The sequence below is a fragment of the Monopterus albus genome, unplaced genomic scaffold (genome assembly GCF_001952655.1).
Source record: "Monopterus albus unplaced genomic scaffold, M_albus_1.0 scaffold1.1, whole genome shotgun sequence".
Lineage (NCBI taxonomy): Eukaryota > Metazoa > Chordata > Actinopteri > Synbranchiformes > Synbranchidae > Monopterus > Monopterus albus.
Window position 1 is genome coordinate 5,902,949 of NW_018127881.1, and position 22,514 is coordinate 5,925,462.

The 22,514-nt window shown below is 40.2% G+C and overlaps 1 protein-coding gene across 2 annotated transcripts in view; it reads right to left on the reverse strand.

The window, feature by feature from the left end:
* igsf21a (immunoglobin superfamily, member 21a) overlaps window positions 1–22,514 on the reverse strand; it is a 170,968-nt gene that overhangs the window by 52,944 nt on the left and 95,510 nt on the right. For both annotated transcript variants that reach the window (XM_020601237.1, XM_020601154.1), the window contains exon 4: window positions 11,953–12,071. In XM_020601237.1, coding sequence (XP_020456893.1) covers window positions 11,953–12,071 — 119 coding nt within the window. The remainder of the gene's footprint in view (window positions 1–11,952; window positions 12,072–22,514) is intronic.

Below are 22,514 nucleotides of genomic sequence, written 5' to 3' on the forward strand. Positions count from 1 at the left end.
TTTCCTTCTTTCCTTTTCTGAAGTACAGTAACTTCCTCCCTTTGTGGTCGAATGCCCAGTTTTGGAGGAAGTTCTTAGAACTTTATGCTCCCACACAGGTAACACCTGCCTCCACTACAGCCCGTGCCAGTGCCACATGTCATGCCACTAAGGCTTGAAATTAACATTTACCAACCTGCCAAATATGGGCTAAAAATTGGCAGGTGCTGTTTCAATTCCACTGGCCACTTTGGCAGGCGAGATGTTTGATCTTGGGTCTGTATGAACGCAAAACTCCATTACTCAGAGTTTGACTGTTGTATCCTCTTTCCTAGATTTCTTTAAAAATATTACAGAATATACACATTTTAATTGGCTATTGATTTGCCTATGTTATATTCCTCCCTGGTGAGCAGCGACAGTAACTGTGAGGTCTAGTAGGGCTCAGACAGCAGGCAATTAAATTCAGTTCACCAGTGTGGGAGTAGCATTCTTGTAGATGAAGCACACAGTAGTAAATATTGGGAGAAAGATGTATTGAGTGATTACATTTCCATCAACAGTCGATCCTCTTTCTAGCAAAACCACTATGAGTGCATGAGCCAAGATGCTCCTGTGATGCACACAACTGAACTGAACACACTATACTCCCCCATGTGTGGCTCACTGCATAATATAAAAAAACTCAAATACACTAGCACACTGTCTGTGTGTTATATATCACAGTTCTGGTGTGAAGGTGATAGTGGCATAATAAAACATATTTTACTCTTTCTGCCTTGGGATTTCCTGGCAGAATTTCAACTAATGGACTTGCAAATATGTCACACATGAGAGTATGTTGCACATCCCTATAGGAAATCCTCTAGTGAAGGGTTTTTGCCTCAAGATGCCAGAATGTTTGCGAAAGAGTTCCCAATGGTACAATTACTGCTACTAAATAAGAAGATGGCAAGTAGAAGTAAGTGGAGTTACCTACAGTGAACCAATTAGTGGTTAATTCCTAAAATAAAGCAGAATCATCTGGCTGGCACTTGGGTCTTCTAAAGCTGTCAGATCTCACAAGTTTTCCCTTTGATTGCTATATTTATCAACAGCAGTTTTGGTTCTGCCTTTGAAATGCCTGAATATGCAAGTGCCTCAACCTCAATTAAATTATTATTGGAATACTTTGTAAATTAAATTAAGCCAACAACACATATCTCTCAACAAGGTCTTTATGGGATAAACTTGTCCATGTATTTACACAGGTCTGGGCCAAAGCTGAGAGCTCATTGCAGAGGGGGACACGACCTGCCCTGGGCCCTTAAACAGGCTGTAATAGCTGGACAGAAATGCAAGAGTTTCCAGGGGAAACCTATAGAGACAGAAGGGCTGAACAAAGAGAAATATGGATTACAATGATGTGTGCTATTGCAGAACCACAAATTTACCATAAAACAGTGATCTGCTGATATTCAAGTAGCACAACAGGGTATTTCAGAACCATGTTAATGGACTTTACCAGTAATTTGCTTAAACCTCAGTCAGATAAAAGATAAAAATGTAAGGGACGAGTGGGCTAGGCAACCGTTTGACATTTTCAGGCTTCTAGACCACCAGTGTACCAGTGATCAGTTCCTTTTTTGACCAAATTCATTTCAAATATTCATTCAAATATTTTTCCTGTAGAAATATGCTCCAAAACTTGTCTTAGTATGTAGAGGTGCAGTTGAAGCCTCCTGTGACCGATACTCATTGAACAGCAGTGCAAAGATATTAGCTTCTAAAAAGTTTTGAGCAGGATTGACCTCTAACCAGTAAGTTGTGTTGCATTCTTATGTATTGTTGCATAACAACAAATATCTGAAGAGCTGGGCCAAACGTGGTGGAGCGTAGCAGATCGTAGTACAGCACATTGGAGCAGGAAGAGGGAGCGCTGGGCGGAGCGGAGTGGACTGATTTGGAGTTTCATGCTGTGCTACGTGAAGAGATATATTGTAGCTGTAAGATGCAGCTGAACTTTTTGCACTGGGTACTCTGCAAAATAAAGCGCCATTCTAATACATAACGGTCCTAACATCACTGTAGAAATGCAACAAACAGACAAAACTATGTCTGTGTTTGTCCACAAGCTGCAAGTCTGTCATTCTCCGTCTTCCTGAACAAACTGTTTCAATCCACACTGGCTCAGAGACATGCCGGGACACATGTCACCCCTGGATGTGTTCCCCCTGGTGTGTTTAGTTAAGCATAATCTCCACAGACAACTGTTTGAAATACACAAATCACCTGTTATTTGTTTGGTGCAATGTTTTTACTGGTGTCTCTTATAAGTGATGAGGCTCCTGGTGTCACGATGAGCTATTTGGTTTCACTTTTGCCTGCACAATGCAGCAACAGGGGAGAAAACAAAGTTCTGCTGTCTTTCATCCTGGTGGAGACAGTTTGCCCAGTGCCACCAGTATGAAATGATGTTATGTGCCCACATAGCACTAAGAGAGAGAGACTGACACTGGCAGCCAAATCAACTTAAAGCAGCTGGGGGAGGGGGGCTCTATTATGGGGGTACTAAGGAAATGAAATCAACAGCCATGCAAACACACCACAGTGCCCCCACTGGTGCTGTTTGCTGCATAAAACAATAGCCCCTTGGCAGCGGTTTGGGACTCCACTCTGCTCTGCAGAAGACACAGATGTGGTCTGAGTTTGACTTTTTATTTTTCGTCACAATCAAAACACACAGACACAAGCTCAGCCAAGAAAACTGGACTCAAGGGGGGGGCCCTTTGTAAAGCTGTAGGCCTCGGGCAGCCCACCCCGGCTCATTCCACTCCAGATGTAGGTTCTAACACATTCATTAATGGTTCTGGATTCTAATACACTGCTGGTAAAATTGAACTTCACTAAACAACTCTGCTGAATTCCTCCAGGGATGTCATTACAAACCTGTTGACTGTTTCAGATTCAGATCAGGTATTTACACAGTTATTCTAGCACTTCTCCTAATTTGATTACTTTGACAGGACAAAACAATAAAAATTTCCCTTCTGCTTCCTCTCCTCCAATTCCTATTCAAGTTTAGAAAAATGGGCACACTGAGAAGAAATCCATTCAATCCATGCCCACAGGCTGCTTTCAGGGGCTCCTAAACCAGTATTGCCTCTTTCCCCATAAATTTATTGCCTGTCTCACAGTCCTTTGTGCAGCACCAAAGATGAGTGTCAAACCTCAAAGAGTGAAGACCCCAGTGAACGGCACTCAGCACCACTTTATCAGTCCCATTCCAGCTTAGTGTGACACCGGAAAGATCAGCTCAACTGGATGGCATTTACAAGCCTCATCTGTGTAGGTGACGCTTGTACTTAATATGGTCTGTAAAAGACTGATCTGTTCATTAATATCTAATAGCATGATATGTGTTGAACTTATCTTCCAAATAGCATAAATGAAGTCTCTATGGGCAGACAATTACGTGTGTTGAACTTATCTTCCAAATGAAGTCTCTATGGGCAGACAATTATCCTTCCTTATCAATATGTTATTGTGAAAATCTAAATGCAATGGAAAACTCATCTGCTCTGTGTTCTTGGGGCCTTGATATTATGAGAGATCTGGTGAGCTATTCTTCAAACCAGGTTTAACAGAATCGACATAATGATATAATTTCACAGAGGAAACACAGGGGGATAAAGAAAATGTTATGTGAGGAAAGCAAACCATAAATGACAGGAACGTTCTCTCACATCCAAGTATTTCCTTATAGCTACAAAAATTCCTACCGTGACACCGGGCCAAGCTGAAAATAGGCCAAATCGTGTATTTACTCCACAGGGCTGGAATGATACTACAGAATGTTGTAGGCAGCCATTCTGGCTCTTCACATCCTGTCTGTCTGTGTTTTGTTGGCCATTTTCAAGTTACAGATGCCCTTGGGTTATAAATTTAAAGTTGAAATACAACACATAACCTCCTTAAGTGAATGAGTGGATTCCTTTACAAAGGAAAAGATAACACTGTCTCATAAGTTTTGTCAAACTTGCTCAAAAAACCTGTGACACTAGAAACTATTTCTCTGAGATCACTTTGTAGGAAAGGAGATTTATCAAGCAAGGTGATATTGAGGTAAAAGGTAGAGAGACAAAGAGGTTTTCTCATCCTTTGGTGCAATCAGCAGCGCATCTCTGGGGAGGCAAAGCTGTTTCTCCTCTGTCTCCTTAGTCATCCACACTCAAAAGGAGGGACCTTGGTGGGGAGCAAAGCACCGCAAGTGATGAAGACATCCTAAGTGAGGAGGAGTGAAGGGAATATGGAAGGCTGTGCCACAAGCAATGAAACATTCACTTCACAGCATACAGACAACCGCAAGACGACATCAAACAAGGCACTGTGTTCGATATCAGACGTGCACACTTCTAGATGAAGGAAAGAACGCTAACCAAGGAAACAATAAAGGGCTGTAGCATGAAAGGCAGATGCTTGGAACTATTTGAAGACATATACTTCTCTGTTTTAGTGTGGCACTTTGAAAAAAAATGCTGATTTGCTGAAAGTTGCTTCTAGTCAACACCATCTCTATGTAACTGACACCTCTACAAATTTGACTGTGTTCATGTAATCTCAGCTTGACCATCATTTGCTGTGCCCCAATGACTTTGACTGATAGCTCATTCTCCATCAGGCATTACAGTATGTACAGAACAGAAATGCAGCATGGCACAGAAAGATCTTGGCATGGTGTCCTCCACTGTTGCTGCTCTGGCTTGAGGGGGATTATGTATCAGGGGAGGGATGATTAATGCATGACAGACATGAGATGCTGCTTCATAATAAACATCTGCCAATGCCACACAAAGCAAAATGGGATTTCTTTGTTGCTTCAGCTCAGCACAGCCCTAATTTGTGCTCTTTTAAAATATCATCTTACAGTGACAAAAGCACAAGGACAGACTCAGGACATACCTACATTTACACTAAAATGAGAAAAAGGTCAAATGAGAAGCAAACTTTTAAATATACCTGTAGAAAATAAAGACATGATATCAATCTTCAGTAAAGCAGAATGATAATTTACCTCACCCACTTGAATTTGGTTTGAAATTAATAAATGTGGTACAGACATCTTCAAAAGGACTTATAATATAAAATACTGTGTCACTGTTCATTTTTGGATGCTCTGTGCTAATGGATGTCAACTGAGGATGTGAGAATCTTGATGACCAGTACTTTGCCAGTTGGTGCCATGCATGCAAATGTAAATTAATCAGCGTACATAAACGGCATGCACACAGTGAATCCATGTCTTAGCTGATAAACTCCATCTCAGACAGAAATATTGCCTCCTGTAGTTTTTCAGTGGACAAAATATAAGCAGATGATGTGATGAAACCATCAGATGCTTGTTTTTTTGTTTGCTGTGTGAAATCTCTGGGTCTGAAAACAAGCTTACTCATGAGGTTACAGCCCTGGCGCAGATCAGCAGCCTCACTGATGAGAGTCTGGTGAATGTCAATGGAATAAGACACTGAATGAGCCACAGAGTAAAAACGCTGTGTTATCAACCTCAAACGAGATATACTGTAGTATGGCTGGAAATGTGATTTCAAGCGTATAACAATTCAAGTGAAGCTATACTCTTAGAATGTGCAAAATTATTCTGCTAAATTAATGAAAGATGCCATACTTCAATTAGGTATAAAAAACACTGAATAAAGGGAAAACAGGCATTTATTATGACAAAATTGACAACATGGAAGGAAGACAAGAAAAACGGATCCAAAATTCTGTAGGATAAAAGTAATGCACTACCAGTTTGATGTTGGGTAGTGAAGTCCTTGAGGAAGCCCATGGTTTGTTTATTTTTGCCTCAATTATCACCCCAGGGTTTAGCTCAGAGACAGGCATTTAATAATTCATCTGCTCTGTGAATTCATTTAATTCTTTTTTCCTCCAGTGGGGTCCAAACCAACATGTTTTATTGCTGCTGTAGGGTTCTCCCAGTCGGTGGTAGTGGGAAGACGTGGGGAGGAGCGCGAAGGAGTCACAATTTCTGAATAAAAGAACAGTTCATTTCCAAATAAAATTAGGAAAGTTTTGACTGTTAATTAGAAACAAGAGCCACAATAATGAGACTGTCCTGAAAAAGAAATTAGTATATATGTCGCTGCTGCCAGCAGGTTATAATGACTGATAGTTACGTGTTATAGTTAAGCGACCTCTTAGCGACCACAGTAATTATGTCACAAGCAATGGAGGATGTTAGGTGATGTAGTATATAGTGTGACAAAGTCTGTTGCTAGGTTTGTGTGGATGTAGGGGTCAACATAGACTTTCCAACAGGAGACAGGTGTTTGATCCCTCTGTGAAACTTTTTTTTCTCTCCATGATAATTCCACAATCTTAACCAAAGTGTCTTTTCCACCACCTGGTACCGGCTCAACTTGACTCTAATCGCTTTGGTACAGATGCTTTGTTTTCCATTGCAAACAGTCCCCCATCAGTGTAGTTGGTTGTCACAGTGACACTGCTATGAAGACCTGGTCCCAGGGTGTTGGCAGGGCAGGCTCACAGCTGTTATAATGTTCATCCCACTTTATTGTTTCGATTTTTTTCCAAGTGAGAAAATAACCACCTAGTTTTCAAATATGCGGTCAATCTATCCAAGTAATGCCAATTTAGAAATTGGAGACGTTTTCGGAGACGTGAGGACACGCTAAAGTGCCAGCTACCTAGCTAGCTAGATCTACTTAGCAGGCATAGCTGTAGCTGTTATGCTTGTATTATCACTGTAATACAATGCTCATATTATATGGTAATAGAGGCCCAAGGCCTCGGTCATTTCAAATTCTACAGTCTATAATGCTCTTGAGAGAGAATTGGCAAAAGAAGGAGCACCTGGTTTAACTGCATGTAAACATCCATGTTAATCAGTAGCAAGATGGCGGTGTGGTAGTGACGCATTTCTCTAACTTCTCTAACTCTCACTGTTTGGTATCGCCTCAGCTCGCTTGGAACCTTGACAGGGGTGATACCAAAAATAGTACCATGTACCAGGTACTATCCCTAACCTTTGACTTATGAAAAACACATAAGGTGAGTAGAGTTGGGCTGAGCCAAGCTGGTACCAGGCAGTGGAGTCTCAATAATAACATAATGACAAAGGTCTGGAAAGCATGGTGCTGAAAGGGTCCTGTGGATTCTATTGCAACAGACAATGAACACGCTGCTGTATACTGTTGTTAAGGTTTGAGGACTTGTTGACATGAGACAAGATTTCCATCATGTTGACAACAGTTGATGCTCTACCTTGTCACAAAATAAAACAATGTTGGCTTCTGCATGAAGCATTTTTGCACAAAATCAAATGAACCAGTTTTGATGCTGATAGAGCACTGTAGGACATTAAGTGTGAGATGGTAATAGAGAATCATATCAAGGACTCTTGAACAGTCCCCCATGGTGACCTGAGGCATGCTAAAAATGATATGACAAACACTTCAAATCACAACTCATGAATCTGACAAAATTGCCATTCTATCTGAGAGCTGTGAATTAGGCCAACATGTCCGATGCTGGCCAAAATGCTCTCTTCACTTCCCCAACAAGCGCAGGACACAGAGGGAACAGCCGCTTCCTGGCAATCCATCAAACTACGCCACCCAAACAAACCTCTCCACACATAAGCATGCAAACTAGCATGCATACAGTCACACACAGTCCCGAAGCTCTTCCTACTAGTACACCGAACTGCTGTGTCTGCCGGCATTGCTGTCTTTAGGCTTGGCTTGTACGCCATTAATCCCACCCATTTATAAACGAGCGCCTAAATATACACAGCGCTTAATTAAAGTTGGGCATCCATTATTGAAGCGAATTCAGTTTTATGGGATGAGAAGGTAATTAGTCCCTCTCCACCTTAGCGATCATCTCTGTTTCCAGGGGTTATAAATACCAGCCCTGCTGCCTCGTGAAGGGTATCCTTTAAATTACACCCTCACGCTTTGCAAAAGGTTAGAGGAAAGGATTTTTGAAATTACGTGATGTGATGTTTAAACACAAGGGCTATTAAGATGTTCTTCATCCAGCAGAGGAGTCGCAACCCAACAGTCCTCTGATAGAGACAACAACACAGCCTTAGTTGTCTTGGACACTATACACAGATCAACCAGAAGCTGGCTTCCCAAGGTCACACTCTGTTTTGAAGAGACAAATAACCTTTCTTTGTAATCTTTGGCATGTCGCATAGGAATCACTTTGGGTAATAACAAATAATGACCCTATCTCTACCACTGAGAAAAGAGGTATTGATTTTTTCACCCACCAGAGCCTGAAATTATGACCTTAGCTTTACAGGGATGGATATGTCACTGCTTGCAGAATAAAATATCTATTTTATGTGACTGGTGACGGGTCAGAAGTCTGTCCCCTTAAATGTTAAAATCACAATATAACCGACTGTATTATACTGTAAAAACTGCATAATGTGCCTCCAAATATCTCAGCTGCCTAAAAATGTATCTTTGAAGTCCAAACAAATTAAATGCTCAGCAAAACCTGACTTAATAAAGGTATAAAAACTAAAGATAAAGTGCCCCATAACTGTTTTCATAATTTGCTTGAGCGAACTCATGTGCTCAAGGTGACCTGCACTGACATTAAGATTGCTTTGGCCAAATCAAAAACTTACTTAAATTTGAAGGACTATCAAGGGGTTTAAGAAACCTGAAGTGAAATCAAAGTTCTGAACTTAGCCACATAGTTAAAGCCGTTTCAGTACGTCTTTAATACATCCATGCTTGCAAAAGACTGGAGTAATTCCATTCAGGTTTGATAGATTTTCCTTGGTGTTTTGGACATAGCAAGTCTGAACTGCAGCCCAAGTAAATTCAGAAAGATGGTTTTCAAAGTCAAATGCTTTAGTGAAATAAATTCAGTGGTATTTAAATTTTCAGCACAGCAGTGATTGAAAATAAGTGAAATTATTTAGTCAGCGATGTGCTTCTATACTACCATTCATCAATGCTGCTCTAAGCAGACTGACTGTAATTTTGCATGAAAACCACGAGTTTCTCATCTGCAGATGAGCTCTCTTCATTTACACTGTAACAAAGAAAAAGGAGGTCAAAAGGTCAAACTCTGTTATGCTGATAACTCTCTACTCAGTGTGTATTTACAGCTTGTTGGATGTACCCTCTGCAAACTGAGATGAAGAATGGTTTGTCAGTAAATTCAATGGTCTACAAAGGTTTTTGTCCATTGGTGTAGTTCAGCATTTTCTCTCAGTGAACTTTTCATCCATAACCTTTCAGTTCAGATGTTGATTTTGAACTTTGATAACATTGTGGCTCATCATAAATTATCATATATCAATTATTATGCTTATAGACACAGAGGCCCACAACAGCTCCTTCAGCGTTATGGTACAATAGTGTGTATTATTCATGTTCCTCGTTATCAATTATTTAGATATTGCATACATGTAAGTGTTAAAAACATTGTACATTACACTTTCTCTGTGTCTCCAGAAGTCATTAACATTGATTAACTCAATTTATTATTGGATGTAGCTCGACTATGACATAATGTCATCTTGTTGAGAGACTGTTTCATGCCTTCAGGCTCAAAAAAAGTCAACATATGTATTTGCAATGCAAGAAAAAGACTTTTCAAACTTTCCAGAGAGTGAAGGACAGTAGCGGAGGTACCAAGAGTTCAGGGTTTAGCCTTTTAGAGCTGGATGATTGAATTTCTTGGCAGGGGATTCATTAAAATGATAATTCTTATTTATGAAGCCCTTTAAAAAATTAAAATACTCTCCTTGTACTGCTTCCTATTAATTAACTTTTTCCCTCTCATTTTCTTTCTTTCTGCTCTCTACTTTTTTCTTTACTTCCCACTGAACTTGACACACTAATAGGTTATGAATAATTCTGTTTCAGTTTAGACGGCAATTAGCCACAATGCCAGAGGCCATTCTTTTTCCTCTCTCGTGGAGTGGTGATTTAAGACCTAGCTGAGTTAGTGTTCTCTGACTATCCCACAGCTACATAATTCACTTCTTCCCACCCACAAGAAACAGTTAACTGAGTTAAGTCCCCGCCCATTAATAAAGTCTTCCACCAACGTCAATGTGGCACATGATTGTCCATCAAAAAGAACTGAACAAAGGGTCAAGGGCTTAAAAAGAAAGTAATGTCTATGTTACATAAAAAAGTCAAAAACAAAGGCAGTTCTTGGAAGTACAAAATGTGATAATGGAGTAATAGTGTCACACAGTGTCTCCCACTTCAGTGTTCCAATGAAAACGCATACCACTGCTAATTAGCCACAGGACCACACATAGAACAGCATGTCTTTGTTGGAATCGATGCATTAAAGGCAAACGGAGCAGCAATTGTTGACAGGACTTACAATACAATAATTACAGCACAGGGTGACCAATAGGCTCTAGGCACACAACCTCCTCCAGTGATGGAAGGACAAATCACAGTAACCGAATAACGGTAGTAGCTGTTGTGTAAGTTTCAAGTTAATAAAAAAAAAGTAAATATTCATCAGTTTTAAATCAATGTATCTATAAGACAGATTAGGCTACTAGGTTCAGAAAGTATTCAGACCCCTGTGGAGAGAGCTGAAGGCAACCGTGCACAGTTGCTTTCCATTCAATCTCAAAAAGATTGAGAGGATCTCTCACAAAGAATGGGATAACCCACCCAAATCCAGGTGTGAAAGGCTTGGCCAGATTTACCCAAGAACTCCTGACGCTGTAAAATTGAAGCCAAAGGGGCTTCAACAAAGTACCGAGTTAAGGGTCTGATTACTTTTCTAAATGACAGATTTTAGTTTTTTTAATTTAGCAAAAATCTCAAAAAAGCCACTGAAGCCACTGTACACGAGACAGCGCATAATCTCTGCCAGAGCCCCTCAGCACTTGTTGTTATAGCAAAAAGGCATCATTCCTCAACTTGAATTTTCAGCTGGATCAATTTCTGGGCCCCGAAAAAAAGAACACCCTCAGGATTTGAAATCACATCCATCTCTGTTAGGTTCATACTGTAGATAAAGGAAGCTATAACAGACATGCTACTGTAAATCCTGATCACCAGTGAAATTTACTGAATTGTTCAGACATAGCTCAGATACAAAATCTCATGGAAATGTATACAGTAATTCTTGAAGCCATCACAGCAACAGGATGAAAAAGTATACGCTGTGGAGGAGGCAAATATAAATAATAATCATAAACACTGTATAAACGTGCACCAGCTCTGTGTCAAATATCGTTGGTATTCATTGGCCGAGGGTGATTAATCTGCTTGTTGCCTGTAGCATCACTGTTTTCTTCCCTGAGCCAACATCAATCCCGGCAGCGTGTAATTTTTAATTAAAAAACTACATGCACCAGAAAGGATGGGTGGTCCCAGCTTCAAAGTACACTGGTGTGAGACAACTGATCCCCGGCATTAGAGCAATTAAACTAATTAAACAGTTTTCATCCCAACTGTGTTTGCTAGCAAAAATGCAGGTAATGTTTTTTTGTTCACTGACAAATGTTTCAGGTTTAGTACAGAGATAAAAGAGACCGTCCAATAATTAAAACTATTTTCGTGGAGCCCTATCCACATTCCTAAAGAAAGGCACTGTATGAGCATAAACGGAAAGCTGCTAAACAGTGAAGCTACTTCCATTATTGCAAACAATTTTTATTTTTTTATGGCAGATTTTTTTCTTACATGCTGAAAAACAGTCTTAAAACATCCCTCCTCCTGCACCTCATATATAACTTGAAATGCCCTTTTTTTATTTTCAGTGACTAAGAGGGCTTTGCCACGCTATCAATCTCACTGACTTTAAGCAGTTCCCTCTCTGTGCGTCCCATGTCCCATCCCAGCATCCTTTTTTAAACAAACATACACTGAATACTGAAGCAAGACACTGGTGAAAATTAGTTTCCTTGGGTTTTAAATATAAATAAAGTACAGTGGTGCTACTCACACATAACAGTAAGAAATACGTTCCCTGAAGCCAGGACAACCTTCTCCCTCGTTGCCCGGTCATAGATGCCCACGTGGCATTCGTAAGGGCCATTGTCTGAGATCCGTACCTCTGGGAGCCTGTAAAATAAAAGAGTTATTCTATGAGGTGATACAAAACTGTGCATCTTAGCAATACTGCCACAATGATGCACAAAGAAAACCTTAGATTAGGAAGTGCATAGGTGAGTAAAGCAACATTAAAGCTGATAGACGAATATGTTGAAAACACTACAGCTAGTGATGTGAATAGGAGCTAAATTCATGACAACCTGTCATCAGACACTTAACATCAAATATAATGAACATAGTGGATCTCTGCTTCTCACCACTGACAGACTATGCCTTTATTCTGATGAAGGGCTGTAGTAACAAGACACCCAGGGACTAAACATTTTGTTTCAAAATGGACCAGGATCCTTGGTGACATATCCAACAACCTTTGATGTAGAAATACAACATACCTCACAGGGTGAAAGTGAGACATGTCAGCTGTTCATGTGTAACAATACTGCTTTGCTATCAGTGCACCTGACCTACTGGTGTCCATTGTTATCTGCTTGCTATGCCTTTTTAGAAACAGTAACACCACTGGGAGCAGGCAATGTCAGAAAACAACTTTATACATAAAGTCAAAGATTCAGTGTCTGTGTATGTTTTAAAGCTTCACATTTAAACTGGTTTACTCCAAAATAAATGGCTGATATAATGTGATTTTAGCACACTGCAGCATTTTTGAGGATGGAGATCTAATTTATACGTTTATAGCTGTAGTTTTGCTAACTTCATTTTACACACTGTATTTCATATATTGTATTGTCCTCCATAACCTACATCAAAACATCTACTTCGGTCATCCATGTACTCCCTACTGCCTTGCAGTAACCCCTGCTTCAGGGCAGGGTCACCTGAGACCCCCCCGGCTCAACTGCTACTCATCCACTGAAGATACTTAAATTTTCATATGCATCGACTAAACGATGAGGCTATAATGACTCGTGTAATTAACAAAAACCTCCTTGTTATCGACGATTTATCAGTTATATTCTAATTATTCTTACCAACTTAGTACATACATGTTAATGAATGTAAAGTCATTAACTAAACAATGTGAAATGTTAATACGTTGCATTGTGTACGTTAAACGCCCAGTGGTCCATTAAGAGTCATGACAAGACATCATTTGTTGATCAATAGCATTTTATGTATAGCAAAACTTTTACTTAGGATAGAATAAAAAAAAGTTGTACGTTTATCACTGTAGGATCATCTAAAGCCTCTGATCTGATTTGTCTGCAAATAACGTTTATTAAATGTACTAACATTTATTAACACATTTATAGCCATAGCAGGCAAAACACACAAAAACAGAAGTGTATAGACAATTGTTCTCATGGAAATTTTACGGGATGCAGAGTGAAGTTAAACTGAAAACCTCTGATTTCACACCTGCTTGTTGTCTGACTGCACCAGCGCTCACACACACACACACACACACACACACACACACAGTAGACAAATAGGCAGTTTTCATTGGTGGGTGGAGTGTTCATCAGTGGTATGATCATGGATATAAGTCTAACTCAAACTGTATGACTGTGCTGTACAGTTGCATTACTGTCGTCCGCACGCTTAACTGACAAACCATTCACATAAAGTATGAGTGAATTTTTTGTTTTGGCATTTTAACAGTGTGTATTTCAGGGTCTACACAAAAGTTTTCCCTAATGTTTTTACTACTCCTGCTCAGTGCATTACTAATGCTGTTTCCTGTCAGCTACCAGTATGCACTGATGTATTTTCTTTGTTGCTATTGGCAATTCTCCCAGAGGGCACATGTCGTCTGCTGGAGTGAACCGAGCTGAGTCGCTTGCGGTGCGCGAACCGCCTGCCATGCTGTTAGTTTTTACAAAGTTAAAAGATTCCAGCGAAAAAGAGAAAACAATTACATGGGAGATGTTTTTGTCCTAACCATTGAGCCAAACTTGAATAAACTAAATCATAGTGAGAGAACACAAGTCACATTTAGTCTCTGTGAATCCCCCAAAACAGGAACAACTGTCCCTGCTGGACAGGTGCTTCAGGTGGGAACCACTGTTTGATCAGCAGCCCTAATGGGTTCAGCTGTATATATGGGTGTGTTCTTAAAACCTGCTTCACAGTGAGGACAAAATAAAAAAGTTTTTTTTTTTTTTTGTGACAGAGTGATGACATTTTGTCCAGATTAACTACTGTATGTGAATTACTGCTGGGTAGCTTGTGAATTTTCAAAATAAAGTGCTAAGATCATATTGAGCTTTGTTTATTAATCAGCTTCTGAAAAATAAGTAGCAACTGAAGTTCTAAATAAATGTTGTGGAGTACAATATTTGCCCATAAAATGTAGCAAAAATAAAACATGAAGTACAAAATAAAAGTGCATATACCTCAAAACTGTACTTTAGTACAGTGCTTTCCACCACTGCTACGAGCTACAACACCCATTACTGCCCTGACTCACCAAACAGTTGAGATTATCAATAAAAACGATCCGTTTGACCTCGACTTCAGTGCATGAACTTGGACCAACAAATGAATCCAATCATAACAGCTGCGCATGTAAGAGTGAACGCCTCAGATACACAGCGGGGCCGTCTCCACCAGCGCTTCCTCGAGAGATAAACATAAAAATGCGTCTTTTTTCCACCACAGTGTAAAATGATGAGAACAGTGAATCCCTCTGTGGTGGTAGAGCGGTGGGGTGGATGAATTGGCTTTTCTTGGCTGGTGAGACTATTGTAAACGCTGATGTAGCCCATTACTTTGTTTTTACAACTAAAGCTGTATAGTGCAGTTACCCACAATCCTAATGGCTGCATTCAGGGATTTAATCCAAGACAAGTGCAGAGAAAAGAACCCAGAGATAAGAAAACCCTATAGCATGAATGTACTGCCAGAGAAAGGGTGAGGAGGCCACAAAGAAACCCAGCTACAGCTGCTTGTTTCTGAACTCTCTACCAGTCTGAGAGCAAGACACAATCACCAGAATTAAAAGCAGGAAAAGAGGAAAGGTTGTATTCCTAACATTGAGACTTCTGTTAAATATTAAGACTGGTGGAATACATTTTTCAGCACTCCCTCTAATCTTTGATGCCATGCATTTCAGAGGTGCTCGTCTATTGAGAATCTGTTCACAAAAAAGGAACATGTGACTAAGAGCACTTAAACTATTTAACCTTCTTTCTCTCATTTGATATTAATGGGTTAGCTAATGTTTGAATTTTAACATGGCAATGACGTCCACATTTCCACAGAATTGAGGAAAAAAAAAAATCATATTTCACATATAACTGATAGTTATCCTCCTGATTATTGCTCTGATGAATCTGATATATCAGGACCAACATCACCTGTCCTTCACATTTACGAGTGTTCTGAGTCCTGCCCATTGTAACTAAAGTAGCACTGGATTTATCACTCACGTATCAGTGTCTAAGTGTCCAGTTGTTGAGCGTGTTTTCCATTCACAGTTCACATTTTACCAGGCAGTACCCTCTGCATCTTCCAATTATCCTTCTTTCTGAGCCCCCAACCCCCTCCTGTTACACAGGCTGTTCCTCTTTCCTTTTTTAAAATCTTTTTTTTTATGTTTCAGTTTCTTTTCAGGCAATTTATGAAAGTCTTTGTCCTTTACTTTGTATTGCAATTATGGATTTCATTAATCAGTGAGTTACAAAAACCTGATTACCGCTGGCACAAATCAAGGTAGATGCTGGGACAAAATAAGAAAACAAAAGAAAAACATAAATCAACAAAGACAAGCTTTTTCCACAATATTGCAAATATAAATTAATATCAACACAACTCAGACATGGTAAATAAACAACCAAGTGAACAGGTAATTGAATAAACAGACGGCCTCCGACAAACCAAATTAAACAGACTACAAAATCGCTCCTACACACCCAACAAAAAAACCACGATGGGGATCGATAGCAATGGGCCCCCACAGAGGAGCAGCAAAAACAGCACACTGCAAAGAGAGATCGATTGTCCCCCAGGAGTTGCATCTGAAAGCTCTTTCCTGTTATGTAGGCCTTCCTCCAGAACTCCTCCTGCCTACAAATGTAAGCAAATGCAACAGCCTAGATGGGGAGTGAAAAAGAGCAGCTCTGACAGAACGCAGTCTGATAGCTCATCCAGTCAATCTCTGCATCAAATTAACTAGCACATTGTCAGATACTCTTTCTGGCCTGAAGCATTAAGGGTGAATGGGTGAGCACTGGTGAATCTAACTCAATATACACTCGGTGGAGAACAGAGACAAACTGCCCAGAGGAGGGGATGCAAAGAGAGGTGTGTAATCACCATCTTTCCTTAAAGAACGAACGTGGAAAAAAAAGTGATGAGGATAATGCTGAGATTCTCTGAGTGCTGAGGGAGGTGTGATTGGCTTTGTGCTGGCAGGTTATATTACAGTAAGTGCTGATGTAGCTCATCTCTGTTCTTATCCATAAAGCTGCAGTTCTGTTGTTTGCTATCCTACTGTAAGCACCGCATTCAAATCCACACAAACACCGAGAGGAGAGCTCAGTGATTTAAAAGAAAAAAAGCTGGAAATCATGGAGATATTCCTGGAAGAAGAGTAAGGACCCACAAAGGAACCATACAAAAAATAGAGCTTTTGCTGATTACAGTAGTTCTAAAACCCCATTCAGTGTGCATTCATGTATTAGCCTATGTATTATTCATTACCATTTTAAGAAGTAAAGAATTTACTTACAGTATCATTCACTAAGCATTTTTATTATGATACTTGTTCAAATACTTGGTGAGACAATCATTAAGTATCTTCCAAAAGTCTTTTTATTTTCACTGGAAACAATCTGCATTTGTATTTTATCATCCTTTACAATCACGATACAAAACCACCACCCAGAGAAGTGAACTCTCTTTCACGTAGGAAGCCTCAGCAGACACCACATTCACCTTCAGTGTAAGATCGAGAGGGAAGATATCACAAGGATTGTTTTTAATTTGTATCTGTGGTCAAAATAAAATTGAAAATGCGATTTCCCATTACTGGAACAGCTACTGAGCTGTGTTACCTCCTAACATTACCAGCACAACAGTATGGCTTGTCCATCAGATTTAGTGCTGGGGGGAGACCAGAATTTCAATTACCCTCTTTGGTGTCATACATTTGGATAACTGTTGAAATTACCATGCAGTTTCTTTTAAAATGACTTGTATTATTTAACTTTGATTGAACCATTCCTTTCCAGTACCAGATACTATTTTATTCCCAGTTGCTCTGCTGGGCTTGCATGTTTAGAAATGTTTAAACAGAAGCATTTTCTGAACTGATGCTATCACTAGTACGGCATCACTTGTCAGTACCACCCAAAGCTGTTACACATCATAAAACAAATCAAATTATGATGTGACAACACTATGGTTAATGTTTGGTTAGGATTAAAGCATAAAATAATATTATTAAAGTTCAGTCCAAGATCTAGTAACTAAAGCATTTGCTGTTAAGGTTTGGGAACGCTATAGCTATATTCTACAGTAATTAGTGTGTCCACTCGAGAGCTTTGTCACTGTCATTATGGGGCACTGGCTAAAATGACTGATGCTGTCCACATTCTCTGGAGGACAGTCTCTATTTCGAAATCCAGATTAGATAACAGTTGGCTGGCTTTTTATCAGCGGTGTGTATACAGCGGGGAGTTTAAAACTGTGTGTAGCATTTTGGGTGGCTATGTGGCTGATTGAGCATGTTGGAATCATTTGTGGAGGAAAGTGGCCAAACCAGCAGCTCAGACTATCATATCATTATTTTTATTCACTGTTTGCCTTTTAACCTGCACCTGGGCTAGAACCAATCACAGCCAACAGGGAACAAGAATGGGTGCACCCTAGACAGGTTGCCAGTCTATCACAGGGCTGACACAGACAACCCATTCACACCTATGGGCAATTTAGAGCCACCAGTCAAGCTGACCTGCACATCTCTGGAGTGTGGGAGGAAGTTTCACTACCCAGAGACAAGCAAGAGAGAAACATGCAAAATCCAGAATACAGCACTAATCGCTGTACCACCATGTTGCTCCCATTCTAAGTCAACAAGCTGACAATACCAGCATAAAGAAAAGCAACCAAACTCTACCAGTGACAGCTCTTATAAGGCATTTTCTCATTTCAGTGATTCCTGTGTATAAAGAAGCTTGGTGTGGCAGCATTGCTTTGGGGCTGCCTGGACATTAACCTCCTCTCACCTCATTTGTCCCTCTCCTATCTGTGTTTCCTCTATGGAGATGACCAAACACTTAAGAGTTATATGGATTAATATAGGCTAGTTATTTTTAGTGGCAGTTATAATCTACATTTTTTAGCAGTTGCAAAGTCCTCAACAATTTGCTGGTCAGTGCTGCACCCATCAACGTGACCACGGCCTGACTGAAATCGAGACGTGACGTCTGACGTTCAACATGAAAGCAGCTGTCAGTCATCAGCTCCTGATGAGGCTGCAAGGACAGACAGACAGACTAATGGTCTTCCCCAGGCTGACCAACAGCAGAAATGTGCTGGACAACAATAGTTTTCGTGTAGGCCTTATGCACATAATCAGAACAGACACCAGGAAAAAGGTTTGCAACAGATAATAACTGGGGACTTGGGGGATTTGAACAGTAGTGTGAGGAGATCATGCTGCACTCAACACGCCAGAGAAAATAAACCTGAAGCAAAAACAGGTGATATGCAGCTCACACGCACATGTCAGGGAGACATTTCATAAACTGGAGTTCTATCTGTTGCATCAAAAATGTGTCTAAAAACGCGCTCCTTCTGAAGACTCCCAATAACATAATAACAGCAGCAGCTGCTGCAGTGTCAGCAGGCCACAGGTAGGAGGCGCAAAGTCTGAGAGTAGGTATAGTTAAGTTCTGACTGGATAGGTTGCTTGTCATTGCCGTCCAGAACCATTGGACTGTTACAAAAATTATTCATATCAAGAGTTTTTGACCTTCCAACTCTTATTATACAATGGAAAAGTTGGGGACATGGTTAGAAGAAACCAATGCTGTTTAATGGCAGTAGACAGATTGTGAATCACGGTCCTGGTGTCTATATAAGACACCATCCAGCATTCATTATAACAACATCAGACTACTTCCACTTTTGCTTCCAAGAGAGAATACTCAACATTGAGATGCTGCTTGTTAGGAAATGCAATTGAGGGCCATTTAAATTTTGAGCCAAAGACCAAGTCTGTTTGTATATGTGGGAGTAGAAAGCAGCAGAGAAACTGAATACAAAACTGTAAAAGGAACTGCTAAAAAAACAACTGTAGAACCAAAGTGATACACAGTACAGTACACCCTTGATATGCTACCTTCAGCTTTTAGAACAGATTTAAGGATCTTTTGAAGGAAAGCAATGCAGAATCTTACTCTGCACAAATTAAACTTGAATACATTAGTGGCCTTTCAGACTTCAAGTGTCATCAGCTATGTACAAGATCTGTCATGCAAGTCTAATCTATGCATTGGCACTTGAATAGAGAGAAGGTTGTATCTGCTTCCATTCTTTGAAAAATTGTGACTAATAGCTGTCAAATCCAGACAAGAACAGGCAATCTTAAATGAAGTCAGTATCAATGTCACTTCTGAAATGGTCTAATAACAGAAAGCAACCATGTGCAGAGATAAATCACCTCTATGACACTGCAATAATCACACAATGCAGTGACAAAAAAGCATTCCACAGAATAAATATATCGTTTTCTACTAAATTCTTTCGTTGGAGTTGTACAAGAGGATTTGTCTGACTGCTAAGACTTTGTGCTGAGCATTTACTGTACCATTCTCAGGTGGAAATAGGAGATTATGGCGAGTAAAAATTCAGCTTTTTGCATAGTAGAGTGAATTTCTGTGTTACATCATGAAAGTGAGACCATGACCAGGCAGAGGGAAACTTTTCCAGACTGGAAGAAAGGTGTCCAAATGCACCTGATGCTGGTGTCTTTTGAAATCCTTTCCCTGTTGTACTAGACTTTCTCTCACTCCCTCTCTCTTTATATACACTGGCTTCAGAACGTATTAAAACCTCTTCATATTCTGAACACTATGTTGTTATAAATTTCATTTTAAAGGGATAAACTTACCATTTTGCACATCAATCTACTTTCAGCATGGAAAATATTGCTTTTTTGTTTAATCCAAAAGTGAAATCTTTCATTTACAAAAGTATTCAGACCCTTAATTCATTTCACAGTTTAAAGCCCCTTTGGCAGCAATTACAGCTTCGAGTACAGGTTTTGCACACCTGGATATGGGCAGCTTATCCCATTCTTCAAGCTCTGACAGATTTAATGGGAAGACTGTAAACGGTCATCTTCAGTTCTTTCCACAGATGTGCTGTGGGGTCTAAGTCTGGACTTTGGCCAGGCCACTCAAGGACAGTAAGGGACTTTTGCCAAAGCCCCAGTGTTGTCTTGGCAGAGTGTTTCGGGTCATTATTGAGTTGAAAGGTGAACCACTGCCCCAGTCTCAGATCATGTGCACTTTGCAGCACTCTGGGTTCTATACAGCTACTCTACCATAAAGGCCTGATTGATGGAGAGCTGCCAAGATGGCCGTCCTTCTGGTAGATTCTTCCATCTCTGCAAAGGACTCCTGAACCTCTGTTAAAGTGGCCACTGAATTCTTGGTCACCTCCCTGACCAACACCCTTCTTGCTTAGTCACTCAGTTTGGCAGGAGGGTTCCACACTTCTTCCTTTTCACAAGGTTTGAGGCCACAGAACTTTAAAGATGGATGTATACCCTTTCCTTAATCTATACACATTTCATTTCAGAGATATTTTGTACTTCAAGCTGATTTTTGTCCCACCCCACAATATGAACAGTGGGACCTTTACAGTATATATACACAAGTGTATGACCACAATTTGAAGTAAATGATATGTGCAACACAATAAAGTGTGCAAAAAGGGAAAGGGTCTGAATACTGAAGCCAAACCTTCATGTCTGTTTGTTTATGCATTAATGTTCCCATGGCTGTTTGCTTGTAAGTGTGTACATCATTCCACTGTCATGATGCGTACTCTCCCAAAGGAATAGTCAGTTTGCCTAGATAAATGTTCCTCGGTTGGGCAGCTAAACCACAAATGAGAAGAGAGAGAGAAACAAGGAAAAAGGAGAAAGTACAAAGAGGCAAGAATCTACATGAGCTGAACCAAAGAAAAGCAGCAGGACAAACATGAGAAGATGAGAAAAAAGGGAATGATTAAACTAGGGTTATTACAAAAGGATGGGAATTGTGAAGTATTCCAGTTTAAAATTATGTTGTAGACAATGTGTGAAATACAGGGGATCTCAGGGGCCTCGCTTCACAGCTCGGACCCCTTGCCAATCTCAAAACGAAATCTTAGGGGTGTCTCAGAAATGTGCAAAATTATTTTCTTTTTATCTACACAATACAATTTATTTGCATGTAATTTCATAGTTAAATGTTTTAAAAAGTAATAAAATAAAAATATAGGCCTATTGTTTTCACTGTGTTTATGGTAGGCTGTTGTACTAAAAGCGATCCAAAAACTGATTGTGTTCCACGGGAGCACACAGACTGTTAAAGACTTAAGAAACTTCATCTCCACCTACAGCTGCTTTTATCAGGATCAAACCAGCATAAACACAAAAACACACACAACTTAGGCCGACATTCTGTGGTAGTAGCAAAGGTACAGTATTGTCTTTGTGAAACCTGATCGTTTGAGGAAATTGTAACTGGATGAGCGACAGCACAAGGCCCGACTGACGTTAATTTCTGTCAATAATGCCTTAACATCACTCTTATTTAACTTGGCTCTGGAGCTGCTTTCATATGTTATTTTGCTGATTTGGTGGATTTAGTGCTGGCTGGACCGCACAGCAGCATTCACTGCAAAGGTATTCAGCCCCCCCCTCCGGTGAAAAGGAGACCCCCTGAAATGCACAATGTAATTTGCACACTGGTTGAAGGTGTGATTTATGGCCACCGCTTCCTTTGTGTTGCTGAACATTCAGACAGGGATATCTGCAGCAGGAGTAGCAGCAGAGCAGACAGGGCAGATAGATGCCAGCTGTATTGTTCAGACCTGGGGTAAAAGAAGACAGGCCCCAGGACACCGTCAATGTGTAATTAAGCCAACTAGAGCCAGGTAACTCTTCCTACTTCTACTCACTCCCAATTTCTTACTCTGGTTCTTATTCCAGCTGCACCACTGCAGCTGGAATAAAGACAAGCCTGACCAGACATTAAATGTTAAATCTAACTTCAAATTCTTTATCCTGAGTAGAAGTGCTGATAAGAGTTGGCAGCTGTCTCCTGTCCTTATGTAATAATGCACTGAGCCATTTGCCCGGTCACTCCAGTCTGGTCTGGTCGGACCAATAACAGATGGCTGGAAATAAAAATGTGTAGCACCAAGTTCATCTCGACACATTTACTATCACAGCATCAAGAGGTAGTTTAATTACACAGTGTGTTTAAAATTCTA